Source organism: Saccopteryx bilineata, chromosome 3 (assembly GCF_036850765.1).
Source record: "Saccopteryx bilineata isolate mSacBil1 chromosome 3, mSacBil1_pri_phased_curated, whole genome shotgun sequence".
Taxonomy (NCBI): Eukaryota; Metazoa; Chordata; class Mammalia; order Chiroptera; family Emballonuridae; genus Saccopteryx; species Saccopteryx bilineata.
The window spans coordinates 10,655,164-10,667,295 of NC_089492.1; the positions used below are offsets into that span (position 1 = coordinate 10,655,164).

At 51.4% G+C, this 12,132-nt stretch overlaps 1 protein-coding gene across 1 annotated transcript; it reads right to left on the bottom strand.

Moving 5' to 3' along the window:
- Nucleotides 1-995: 995 nt before the first annotated feature.
- Nucleotides 996-5,990, bottom strand: MYC (MYC proto-oncogene, bHLH transcription factor). Its single transcript, XM_066265670.1, has 3 exons — nucleotides 5,455-5,990; nucleotides 3,090-3,849; nucleotides 996-2,038 (listed from the first exon to the last, which is right to left on the bottom strand). Exons 2-3 carry the CDS (start codon nucleotides 3,835-3,837, stop codon nucleotides 1,479-1,481), a joined length of 1,308 nt encoding a protein of 435 aa, XP_066121767.1. The 5' UTR covers nucleotides 3,838-3,849; nucleotides 5,455-5,990; the 3' UTR covers nucleotides 996-1,478.
- Between the last annotated feature and the right edge of the window lie 6,142 nt (nucleotides 5,991-12,132).

The window sequence follows — 12,132 nt, forward strand, 5'->3', positions numbered from 1 at the left end:
TGGTCACCCCTGTTCTCACAAGTGACTCCTTTATTTCTTCTGGTCCCTTTGAGAGGTGGTCTAGCACAGTTTAAGAGTGGATGCCTGGGTTTAAATTCTGGCTCTCCTTTTTGTTATTGGTGGACCTCGGCCACACGAAGGAGTCTTTCTCGGGGTAGCTGTGAAGTTGTGTAAGAAAAATGCTTCGAATGCCTGGCACGCAAGCGGGAGAGGTGGTTACTACTCAGCAGCCCATCAGGCCCACCACCAAAAGCAACCTTGGTCTCTGCACTTTGGGATGAGGTGAGGCGTAGGTGCAGTATGGGGTGTTTTCCAACAAAGACGGGGCTTGGATGCTGTCTTTTATTATCTGTGTGGCCACAGAGAAGTTACATAACCTCTCTGAGCTTCTATTATTTCCTTGCTTGTAAAATTAAGGTTAATAACATGCCTCCCAGAGCTCCTCTGGGGCTTATAAGATAAGCCACGAAGAGGCCTGGGACCTGCAAGCAGCAAAATTTGGTTTCTGCTCTTCTTCCTCGATCCACGATTTCCCTGGGCAGAACCCCTCGGTGTGACTGGAGCAGGGAAATTGCGTGGGTTAAGAGCCCTTGCCCTTCATCTTCCTCCCAGCCCCCAGTCCTTCCCCTCATCTTCCTCCCAGCCCCCAGTCCTTCCCCTCATCTTCCTCCCAGCCCCGTCCTTCCCCTCTCCCCGTGTTATCTTTCACCCTGAGCAGCCCTTCGCCGCTCTCCTGCTCACGGCTTCTGCCCTTTCCTTCTTTCAAGTGTCCACTTCGGCCCTTATCACCAATCTCCACCATGCTCTTACAAACCTGCTAGGTTAAAAGACCGTAAAGCCCCAGACCCATTTTATCAAAGCCGCTGTCCCTTCCCGAGTAACTTCTTTCCCCATCTTGTATTTACGCTCAAGCCCTTGTGGACCCAATTCTGTTCATTTTTGACTGATGAAAGAGAATGACAAAAAGAAGAAACAAAACACCCACAGACGTACGATTTGGCTGTATTATATAATAGCCATTGATTTTATTTTTCTAGAAACAATAAAAAAAAATCAACTTTAGAAAGCAAAATGTATTTAAATAAAAAAAAATTATGGTTTATAATACAGGTTTTGAAATCTTGTATAACTGCTATAAACGTTTTATTAAAGTTATTTACATTTAATGGCTATATTTACACAGGAAAGTGGGGTAAACTTTAAGATTTTTTAAAAAACAATTCTTTAAATACAAATCTTTAAGGAAAAAAAAAATTAGGATGGCAAGCATAAAAAAACTTTATGCTAAAAAAATCTATGAGGTGGTGTATATCATTACGGCTCAGCCTTTCAGTCCTAAGGCGTAGCCAAGGTTGTGAGGTTGCGCTTGGCATGCAATTGCGCAGTTTTGTCAGAAGGAACCTTCCCCCTTACTTTCCCTTAGTAACCAGTGAGAAGTCGGCGAGTGATCCCAGTTCCTCCTTCCAATAGGACAACTTTTATGCACAAGAGTTCCGTAGCTGTTCAAGTTTGTGTTTCCACTGCTCTCGTCGTTTCCGCAGTAAGTCCTTCTCTGAAATGAGCTTTTGCTCCTCTGCTTGGATGGCCAGGATGTACGCAGTGGCTTTTTTCAGGATCACAACCTTGGGCGCCTTTTCGTTGTTTTCCAACTCGGGGATCTGGTCGCGCAGGGCGAAAAAGCTCCGCTTCAACTCGTTTCTCCTCTGGCGCTCTAAGACGTTGTGTGTCCGCCTCTTGTCGTTCTCCTCTGTGTCTGAGGACCTGGGGCTGGCACATTTGCGGTTGTTGCTGATCTGTTTCAGGACCCGGCCACTGTCCAGCTTGGCCCTCTTGGCTGGCGGATAGTCCTTCCTGGTGGAGGGGGGCGCTGCGTAATTGTGCTGATGGGTGGACACATGGCACCTCTTAAGGACCAGAGGGCTGTGAGGAGGTTTGCTGTGACTTCCAGCGGGTGACCCTGATTCTGACCTTTTGGCAGAAGGCTGCCTCTTCTCCACAGAAACAACATCAATTTCTTCCTCGTCCTCTTGTTCTTCCTCTTTAAGAAAAAAATAGAAATCAACCGGTTAGTCACCTTTCCTTCAAGTAATCGATGATTACATGACATTAATGCTATGTAAATATAAAGGAATCTACATGAGGAAGGACCCTGGCACAAAGTTACCCCCAGAGAACAAACTAGCCAATCACCCTGGCTCTTCTCCCTAGGAAGGCAGAATGACAGCTGGGTTTATGGCACAGGCAAGAAAATTATAATTTACCAGGATACAACATTGATGCCAATTCTTACCTAAGACTTAATGAGGCTTTGGACACACCCAAAGCAAAGCACATTCCCAAGCACCTCCTATTTTTAATGGACTTTACCAAGAACCCATCAGCTGTTGCAAAGGATAGCTGCAAATCTCCTGGTATGACTTTAGCAACTCCGTATTTTACTGTTAGTCAAAAAGAAAAAAAAACCTTGCAGCTTTGCCAAAAGTTGTAGGGGATGGGGGAAGGAAGAAAACTCCAGTTTTGGAGAAAGAGTTGCTTTTAAGTGTTCAAAAGAGGTGGGAAAGATCCCAACTTTCAGCTCACTCATTTTTAGGCACTTTAGCTAGTTCGCTGCCCCAGGCAGGGAGTCCACAACCCCTCTTCATTTTCATAGATCTGCAGTCCTTTAAATTCCAGCACTTCTCAGAAAGGAAGAAGGTGGCAATTCTTTCACTCTCAGAGATCTAGCCTCTTTTAATCTCATTCACACTCCCCCCACTCCCCCTAGGGCAATTAAAATGCTTAAGAAAGGTAAAAGGGAGTGGATTGAGTTGCAAGATAAACCCGGAAGGTTTAAAATCCAAATGAAATTCCTAAGGGGTGGGAAGGAAAGGAAGTTGCAGGCCACTAGGGCGGTCTAGGGGAACAGATGGGAGGGAACAGCAAAGCCCAGTGTTTCTAAGATGATGGAGCTCCCAGATCCTCCCACATCTGCCCTTTCTTTCCCAAATAGTGTTAAGAAAAGAGAAAAGACAAGTTTTAACTGACGTGGTCAGCTGAATTAGCGGCCAATGAGAAAAGAAGGCTGTTAGGCTCGCAGGGGTCCAGCTTACCAGAGTCGCTGCTGGTGGTGGGTGGTGTCTCCTCGTGGAGCGCCAGGGGCTCGGGGCTGGCCCGTGGGGAGGAGGCAGCCGAGGACAGCAGAGAGTCCGAGGACGGGGAGAAGGCGGGGGAGGCGCAGGGCTTGGGTGAGCTGCTGTCGTTGAGCGGGTAGGGGAAGACCACGGAAGGGTCGATGCACTCGGAGGCAGCGGCGCTCAGGTCCTGCAGGTACAGGCTGGAGGTGGAGCAGGCGCCGTGCCCTCGGGCGGGGCTCCGGCTGCCGCCGTCTTTGCGGGCAGCCTGGTAGGAGGCCAGCTTCTCGGAGACGAGCTTGGCGGCGGCCGAGAAGCCGCTCCACATACAGTCCTGGATGATGATGTTTTTGATGAAGTTCTCGTCGTCCGGGTCGCAGATGAAGCTCTGGTTCACCATGTCTCCTCCCAGCAGCTCGGTCACCATCTCCAACTGGTCAGCGGTGGAGAAGCTGCCGCCGCCACCGTCGTCAACGTCCCTGGGGGAGAAGGACGCGAACGCAACATAGGAAGGCGAGCAGAGCCCGGAGCGGCGGCTCGGAGACAGGGGCGGGGTGGGCAGCAGCTCGAACTTCTTCCAGATGTCCTCGCTGGGCGCGGGGGGCTGCAGCTCGCTCTGCTGCTGCTGGTGGTAGAAGTTCTCTTCCTCGTCGCAGAAGAAATAGGGCTGCATCGAGTCGTACTCGAGGTCATAGTTCCTGTTGGCGAAGCTGACGTTGAGGGGCATCGCGGCAGCTTGCTAAGGGGGGCACACAAAGGGGGCAATCTTGAGTTAAGTCTAGGTTGGCGCTTCAGCCCCGCGCACTGCGCGGCACAATCACGAACCACTCCCCATTCAGGGCTCTCCCCCAAATGGGCCAGTGGCGGGAGGGGTGGGAGCAAAAAGGACACCCTTTCACCCTCTCCGGGTGACCTCTCATCTCGGACACATACATGGTTAACTAGTTGCGGAGCACCAGCGGGGTTTCGGTCCCCCGGGAGTCCGGTACGCAAAGGCTGAGACTCGGCACCGCAGCCGCAGAGCAATAGAAATCGGCTCTGGTCTCGGTAAGAGGCCGGGAGAGGCGGCGGTGGAGAATACAATCTGCCAAACCCGAAAAGTTTTGCGCCACCTGAAGGAGAAGGCGAGACGCTGCGGCGGGAGCGGCTGCGCCCCTTCCCACTCGCGCCCTCGCCGCGTTCCTTCCCCCGCGGGCTCCACCGCCCATCCCAGCCTCCTTCTCCTCCTCCTCCATCTCCACCCCGCAGCGCGCCCCCTCCCTTCTTTCCCGGTTTTTCTTCGTTTCCTTCGCCGGCTTGGTGCGGCGGGCTCAGCTGCGAGCCTTTAACACTCCCCTCTTCCCATAAATAACAGGGGGGTATTAGAGAATAACAGGGGCACCTCCCTTCAACACCCAGCACCGCAACGCAACTGCGCCAGGGACCCTGCTGCGATTCCGCGCCCGGAGCGGGGGCGCTCTTCCCTTTACCAGAGCAGAGGAGCAGCTGTTCTGAAAAAGCCCGGAGCCCCGCTCCTGGTGGTCCCTCCGAATCTCAGGGGCGCGGGGACTCTGAGGCGGCGGGGTACCAAGGCTGGGTGCGGAGATTTGCCCTCGTTTTCTAACTCAGTAAATCCAGGAGAGTCGGACACATCCCTACCCTAGCCTTCCCTCTCCGCCTCCCTGCGCCTTCCCAACACCAAGTCCTCATTGCTCGGTACACCAAGATCTTTAATTTTATTATTTTCTTCAGCAGCTAAATGCCAACTTCTGAAAAGGCGCAAGGGACGAATTGGAAACGCCGGCGGAATAGGCCGGCCGGCTGTGCCGCAGTGTCTCCGGCTGTCAGAAATGCGGTCAAAAAAGCTGAAATTTAAATGCCCTTTCCGAGCAGGGGAAAAGTCAGCGGCTCCGGAGCTCTCTAGATCACACATAAGGATATGTAATCCTTACTCCAAGGTGCTCGAGATGCAAAGGGCTTTCTGCCCACCACGAAGCATAGCTCTCCCCGCCGTCCGCAGAAACAAAAAACAAACAAAAAATCCCCAAGCAATTAATTCAATAAAGCAGGAATATACAGCCGGCTGGCCTCTGCGTCAATTATCATCGACAAAAACCTCCAAAGGCTTGTTTAAAAAACGCAATCCCGTTTTCCCTCTGCTTTCCACCCTCTCATTTGACAAGTCGCTCAACCCCGAGCCAGGTCGGCTTCAGTCCCCACCCCACCCCGACCTACGAGAACTACTCCGAGAAGTGTCAATAGTACAGGAATGGGGAGAAGACACCCTGCTGCGGGTACTCGATTCTTCACGTCAATAGAGCGGTAGAAAAAATAAATTAGAAGACAAATAGATCCGGGGGCTTACCGGCTTTCCTACTATCCGGAGGAAATCTAGCGTCCAGAAAGGATCAAGGAACGCCTTTGAGATCAGCGAGTCGTAGGCAGCGGCGAGGAGAAACGTCTCCCCAAATAGGCAAAAGAGCCTCTCAGCGTCCGGAGAGTCGCGTTCTCGCTAGGGTGTTGTAAGTTCCAGGGAAAAGTGCCGGCTTGCTGCAATGGGCAAAGTTTCGCGGATTCGGCGAGGGTTGCAGGTCGCTGGCAAGGGTCGGCGGGAAGGGTGGAGAGGAGGCGGCTGGACGGGAGGCGAAGCCCCCCGTTAACTCCGGATCTCCCTGCCCTGGGCACCCGGAGCGCGACTCTGCTCGCTCAGCTCGCTCGGCTCACTCTGGCGGGTCCGCCCGCTCGCTCCCTCTGCCTCTGGCTGGAATTACTACAACGAGTCAGATAAGCCGGCTTTTATATTGGTAAGTTCGAGCCCTCCCCTCTGTCCGTTTTCCCGCCAAGCCTCTGAATAGCACGGGGGTGGGGGGAAAGGAGGGGGGAGAAGTAGGCGGCGGCTGAGACGCGTGCACCGCGGTGGTTGCAGCAGCCGCGAGAAGCGCAGCCGGGGGTCCTCGCCCCGGCAGACCCTTGCCTATAAAGGGCGGGTGGGCGGGGATTCACGAGAGAGGATCTTTTTTCTATCCCCCACCCCCGCTTGCTTTGGGAAATCGGGAGGGGCGCTTGTTCGGAGGGAGGGGCTCGGGGGGAGGAGACACAGCCTTTGAGCCTGGCACTCCCGTGCGCCAAGCAATCGGATGTAAATAGAGTTAGATCCTAGCATGAATTAACTGCTCGCGCCTACCATTTTCTTTTGCTCCCGCTCAAACCCGGTCCTTGGCTGTACCTCTGGTGCAGCACTGTTTGACAGACCGCTTGCTTGTCCTGCTTGCTTAAATCATCGCAGGCGGAACAGCTGAGCTCTCAACACAGAACACACGGTGTACCCACGGCCACGCCACGCACGTCCCGGGCGGTCGGGCACTTCCTTTAGCCTGGGGAAAGGGCAGCGTTTGGAATTAGTCCTACGGAGAGAGAGAGGAGGGAAGAAAGGGTATTCATGGGCGTGCGCTGAGTGTGTATGATGTGAGTGTAGATGGGGGTAAGTGATAAGAGGTTAGAGGGAGGAAAATGATGCCTGGATTTATTAAAATAACTCCGCCACGCACTGCCACGTATACTTGGAGAGCGCGTTATGAATAAACAGCCACTGCATTTGTTGGGGGTGTTATGCTTTTATGTGTGTATCGCTATCTAGATTGGGCACCTTCCACCAAAATGAATCCCCCAATTTGCTGCCAAGGTTCAGACCCCCACCCACCCCGGCCCCGCCCGGCCGGCTCAGACTGACACAGAGCCCGACGGGATCCGGCTGTGCCCTAGAACGCGTTAATCCCTGAGATCTTTCTGTGTGTTCCGCGCTGGAGTAAGGGAGGGACACGGTTGTAGGTGCGCGCCGCGGGGTTCCCTCCCGTTCTCTGCTCCTCTGTACCCCTCCCTTCGCATCCCCGCGCCTCTCGGAGTTCCAGTTCCGCAGCAAATAGGAAAAATCCTATTTGCGTCCGTGGTTCGGCGTTGCAGTCTGGGGAGCCCAGGTTTGGGGAAAATCAAAGGCGCTAGACGGGAGAATATTGGGGAGGGTAGCGAAAGCCGCGGGACTGGATTCCCCTAAGGGGGGAAGCGGCGAGTTTGCGGTCCCTGCCGGGAGCATCAGCGGAGACCCCGGTGAAAACCGTTAACTCTTTCCTCCTTGAACAAACCAAACATAACTTTCTTCCTGGTCTTCTTTTCCCTTTATTATTGGAATCGTGATCATGCACGTAAAAAAAAAAAAAAAAAAAAAGAAGGCATGATTCTGATCAAAGGAGAAGAACCAAGTATTACTTCCGTCCCTGTTTCTTTTTTATTTTATTTATTAGGGGGGGGGTATCTTGAGCCAATTAAAAATTGGCCGAATTTCAGGCACTAATTTCCTAGTTCACTGACCCTAAATTTTTGTTCGGAATGCCATAGTGAAAGTTGTATGAATAATACACATACTTCTATATACATTTCATGTACACGTCGACCCAGAATGTGGTCCAACACGACATGATTTATTCTCCGCCTGAATGAATCTATAGTTAATATTTAATGCATATTCGCTTGGGATTTGCAATTTTGAATTATACCAGGACATTAAAAACAAAGGCCATCTTCCCATCCCTGGTTCTTCACCCAAAGGCATTTAAGTAAACTTTTTCCATTTCTCACCCCCCCTCCCCCACACTCCAAAACAAAATTCGGAGAGGGGGTGTGCGTGTATAGTGTGCTTGTGTTCAAAGTAAATTATTAGCCATTGAGTGTGCAGCTCAGCGTTCGATTGTTAAATGAGTAGTAACTTCCTCCAAATCAGGCGCACAGCACAATTCGGCTTTAAGGATTGCAAATTGCTCCAGCCTCCAGCCCTTTGCCGCAAACGCGTGGAGCGACCAATCCTTGGTCAAGGTTTTGCTGCAAAGCCTGTTTTCCCCGCCCCCTCTCAAACTGCACTCGAGCTCCTGCTTGCGAAAGTAAAGTCAAGTGTGCCCTCTACTGGCCACTGAGATCACCGCGTCGGACTGCCAACTGAGGTGGGGGGAGGGGACAGGGGCAGCTGGATCTCATGGCTTACAGTGGGCAGAATGATCCCGAGGCTCTTTAGAACAGTTTCCAGACACCTCTGCAGGATTCCTTCAGGTGGACTGCAGAAGGGCAGAAGGAAGAGGAATTTCTGGCGGGTAAAGGGGTTTAGGGACGGCTATTCAACCGCACAGACGGTGGTGAGAATCAACATATCACTACTTATTGACAACGAATGTTACCCTGTGGAGAACCGATGCCATTTATAGGAAACGTGAAATAATTAACAAGTACACGTATGGGGGAAAAATGCCAGGAGAACTCTCCTGCAGCGAAGCAAGTTTTAGCCCACAGTCTTCTTCTAACTACCAAGTTTTTTTTTTTTTTTTCCTGTATTTCTCCGAAGCTGGAAACGGGGAGAGACAGCCAGACAGACTCCCGCATGCGCCCGACCGGGATCCACCCGGCACGCCCACCAGGGGCGACGCTCTGCCCACCAGGGGGCGATGCTCTGCCCCTCCGGGGCGTCGCCCTGCCGCGACCAGAGCCACTCTAGCGCCTGGGGCAGAGGCCAAGGAGCCATCCCCAGCACCCTGGCCATCTTTGCTCCAATGGAGCCTCAGCCGCGGGAGGGGAAGAGAGAGACAGAGAGGAAGGAGGGGGGGGTGGGGGTGGAGAAGCAAATGGGCGCTTCTCCTGTGCGCCCTGGCCGGGAATCGAAACCGGGTCCCCCGCACGCCAGGCCGACGCTCTACCGCTGAGCCAACCGGCCAGGGCCTAACTACCAAGTTTTAAAGGACACTGGATTTATTGGGAAGGGGAGGCCCCATGGAATGTTGAGGGGAATTTGATTTTGCTTATTTTTAATTTTCTTAAATTGAGCTGATGAGCAGTAGATAGCTAGACTTTTTGATAGCGATGGGAAGTGCATTTGAGATTTCACTGAAAAAAGTGTGGAGGACTATTTAAATAAAAACAAGTTTTTATATTTAAAAGACTGGGCAACACAGCCTGACTGTGGAGGCGCAGTGGATAAAGCCTTGACTTGGGACGCTGAGGTCGCAGTTGAAAACCCTGGGCTTGCCTGGTCAAGGCACATAGGACAGGCAATCAATCAATAAACAACTACAGTGAAGCAACTGTGAGTGGATACTTCTTGCTCCGCACTCTTCTCTCTGTAAAATCAGTAAATAAAGTCTTTTAAAAAAAGAAAGAAGAGAGAGAAAGAGAAAGAAAAAGAAAGAAAGAAAGAAAAGAAAAAAGAAAAGGAAAGAAAGAAAGAAAGAAGAAAGGAAGGAAAAGGAAGGGAAGGGAAGGGAAGGGAGGGGAAGGGAAGAAGATTGGACAGCACAGGTGGAAATAAAAGCAGAGGAGTTTACATAGCGAGCTTGATAGGTGTGAATACTTCAAGTCGGTTTTGATGGTGAGAAGGATGCTTGGCAGTGTCTGCCCACCTACATCTAGCCCCAGAAAATTTGGCACCAGGGGATCCTTCCCAGAGGAGGCCTCTCAGGGCGATTTCCCAGGAATCTACACTTCGGGCACTGCTCCGCTGGAGGCCGAGGCTCTGCTGCTCTCAGCAGGAGCAGGAAACAGGAGCTCCAGCAACCCGCCAGCCAATCCAACAACATCCATCCACGGTCTGCCTGGCTTGACCTCAGAGGGTAGTTTGTGAAAATTGCTAAAGATGGCAGATATGCCCTATCTTAAGGTTTGAACACTAAACGATGCCAGCCTGTTGTAGGATGTGTGAACCCCAGGAAAAAAAGCTGCTTGTGGATTCAGGGCTCAGCCTCCTTCACCACCCAGGCTGGTGACATCACCTGGGCTGTTATTTTCCCAAACAAGGTAGGGGTCACCTCATTTCTCAAAAGAGGAATGAGAAAGTCAGATCTCAACCAAGTTAAGGAACCTCACTGTCTTTTTCTTTTTTGAAAGAAAAATTTAAGAACCATTTGACCTACAATAGACATCCCCTGAGCTAAGAAATGATTGAGGTGATTAAAACTAATATTTGAGTGACAAAAGTGATCCATAGTCTCTGTGAAAGCAAAATTGGAAATAGAAGAATAAAGGAATAATAAAAAAAAGAGTTCTTTAATCCTGAGCACTCAGAGATAGCTGTTGGACTTTATCTTTTAAAAGAACTTTTAAAGGGATAACCTTTTCTTTCTATTTCTTTTTGACATCAGTGGAAGGTGTCTATCGACCAAACGTTCCTGGTGTGTTCTAGGGCCCCCTAAGGCGGCGTCTCTCCTTGGTTTTGGTACTGCTAGCTTTCTAAGGACAGGCAGGTCTTCAGATGGGCAGCTGGGGTACCACCCACAGAGTTGGGACTCCAGGTAAGCAAGTCTGCAAGATTGCCTCATGGGAGACTGCTCACAGGATGGTACCAACAGGAACCATTAATCCTCACAACGCCACGTTCTCCCAGGAACAAAGTGACAGCCGTGTCACTGCTGTACTTAGGAAAAAAAGATATGGAGGAAGAATGAGTAATTTAACCAGACGTTCTCTTTTCTTTCCAGGGACACAAAAGGAGATTCGGAATATGTGACTTGTGTAGCATAACACCAGTCCCGACCCCTTCTTTGAATGTCCCCCACCCCCCAGGCCCTCAGAAAGTTTCCAACCGAGTTGATCTCGGACAGATAATAGCAGTGCCTGACAAAGAAGGAAACTGGACCCTGCCAGTGATCAAAAAGCTAGCTCTAACTTGGGGGGTGAGGCGACACACCCCTCGGGATGGCTGGGCTGTTATTTGAAATCCTCTTCAAGTCATGTGAGGCCTGTCAGGGAGAAAGGGGGACGAATGATAAACACGCATCCTCAGCAGAAGGAGCATTTGGGAAGAAGGGCTGTGAGATTAAAAACCAGGCTAGCTAGGGAATGTTAAAAGAAGGGAAGTTTGCACAAGCATGTTAATGCCAACCATGTGTCCCAGTGCGAGGAACCCAGGGAAGCTCTTCAGCAGAGAGGAAAATTCGGCATCATTAATTCATAGGAATGATAATAAAGAGGGAGTGAAGAAAGTCTGAGTGCACTGAAAAAAATGCATCTCTTTAGAATGTTGTCCTCCTCCCTGCCCACCCCACCTCATTCCACCCATCCCTCCTTGATTTGAGCATACTGCACACATTCAAGGGGCTGAGAAGGGAAGAAAAGATAGATTTTTAAAAACAAAAAACCCTAGAGTCGCATTGCGTGCACTTGGTTGCTTTCTTAACCCACTAGCTCCCAGACCTCAGCTCCCGGCGGAAGGTCCCAGGCCAGGCGCAATAGACACTCATGTCATCTCCAGTGAGGCCTTGGCTGTGGCCACCTTACTCCACAGTGTAAGTGTGTGCCTTCGCTCTCTCAGCCCTTGGCCGTGACCACCTTACTCCACAGTGTAAGTGTGTGCCTTCCCTCTCTCAGCCCTTGGCCTTGGCCACCTTCCTCCACAGTGTAAGTGTGCGCCTTCGCTCTCTCAGCCCTTGGCTGTGGTCTACCTTACTCCACAGTGTAAGTGTGTGCCTTCGCTCTCTCAGCCCTTGGCTGTGGCCACCTTACTCCACAGTGTAAGTCTGTGCCTTCACTCTCTCAGCCCTTGGCCGTGGCCACCTTACTCCACAGTGTAAGTGTGTGCCTTCGCTCTCTCAGCCCTTGGCCGTGGCCACCTTACTCCGTAGCTTCTAGAGAAGACAAATGGTTCCTTCGCCCACTTTCTTTAAAGGCTGTTGTTCTGTAAGGGTTAAACCCGAGCCAATCTTAGATGTTTTGAAGGCTTCGCTGACTGGGCCTGTCCCTGTTCTGGTCCTTTTAGGCGTAACATCTGTCCCCAGGATGGACCCTGGCTGGGATGGAGATGGAGGTGCCTGTGAAGGAGGGACTTTTGCTTGTCAATCTGCAGCCTTCTTTTGGAATCCGGTGGGCACAGGACCCTGTCCTCTGAAGGGCTTGTGGCCCCCCAACCAGAGCCTCCGTCTTCCTGAGCCCTGCTCGCCTCTGATTCTCCTCACTTTTAAAGCGTTTCCCCCGTAACGCCTTTTAAGTGGACTTCAGGACAGAAGGAGCTCTCTTT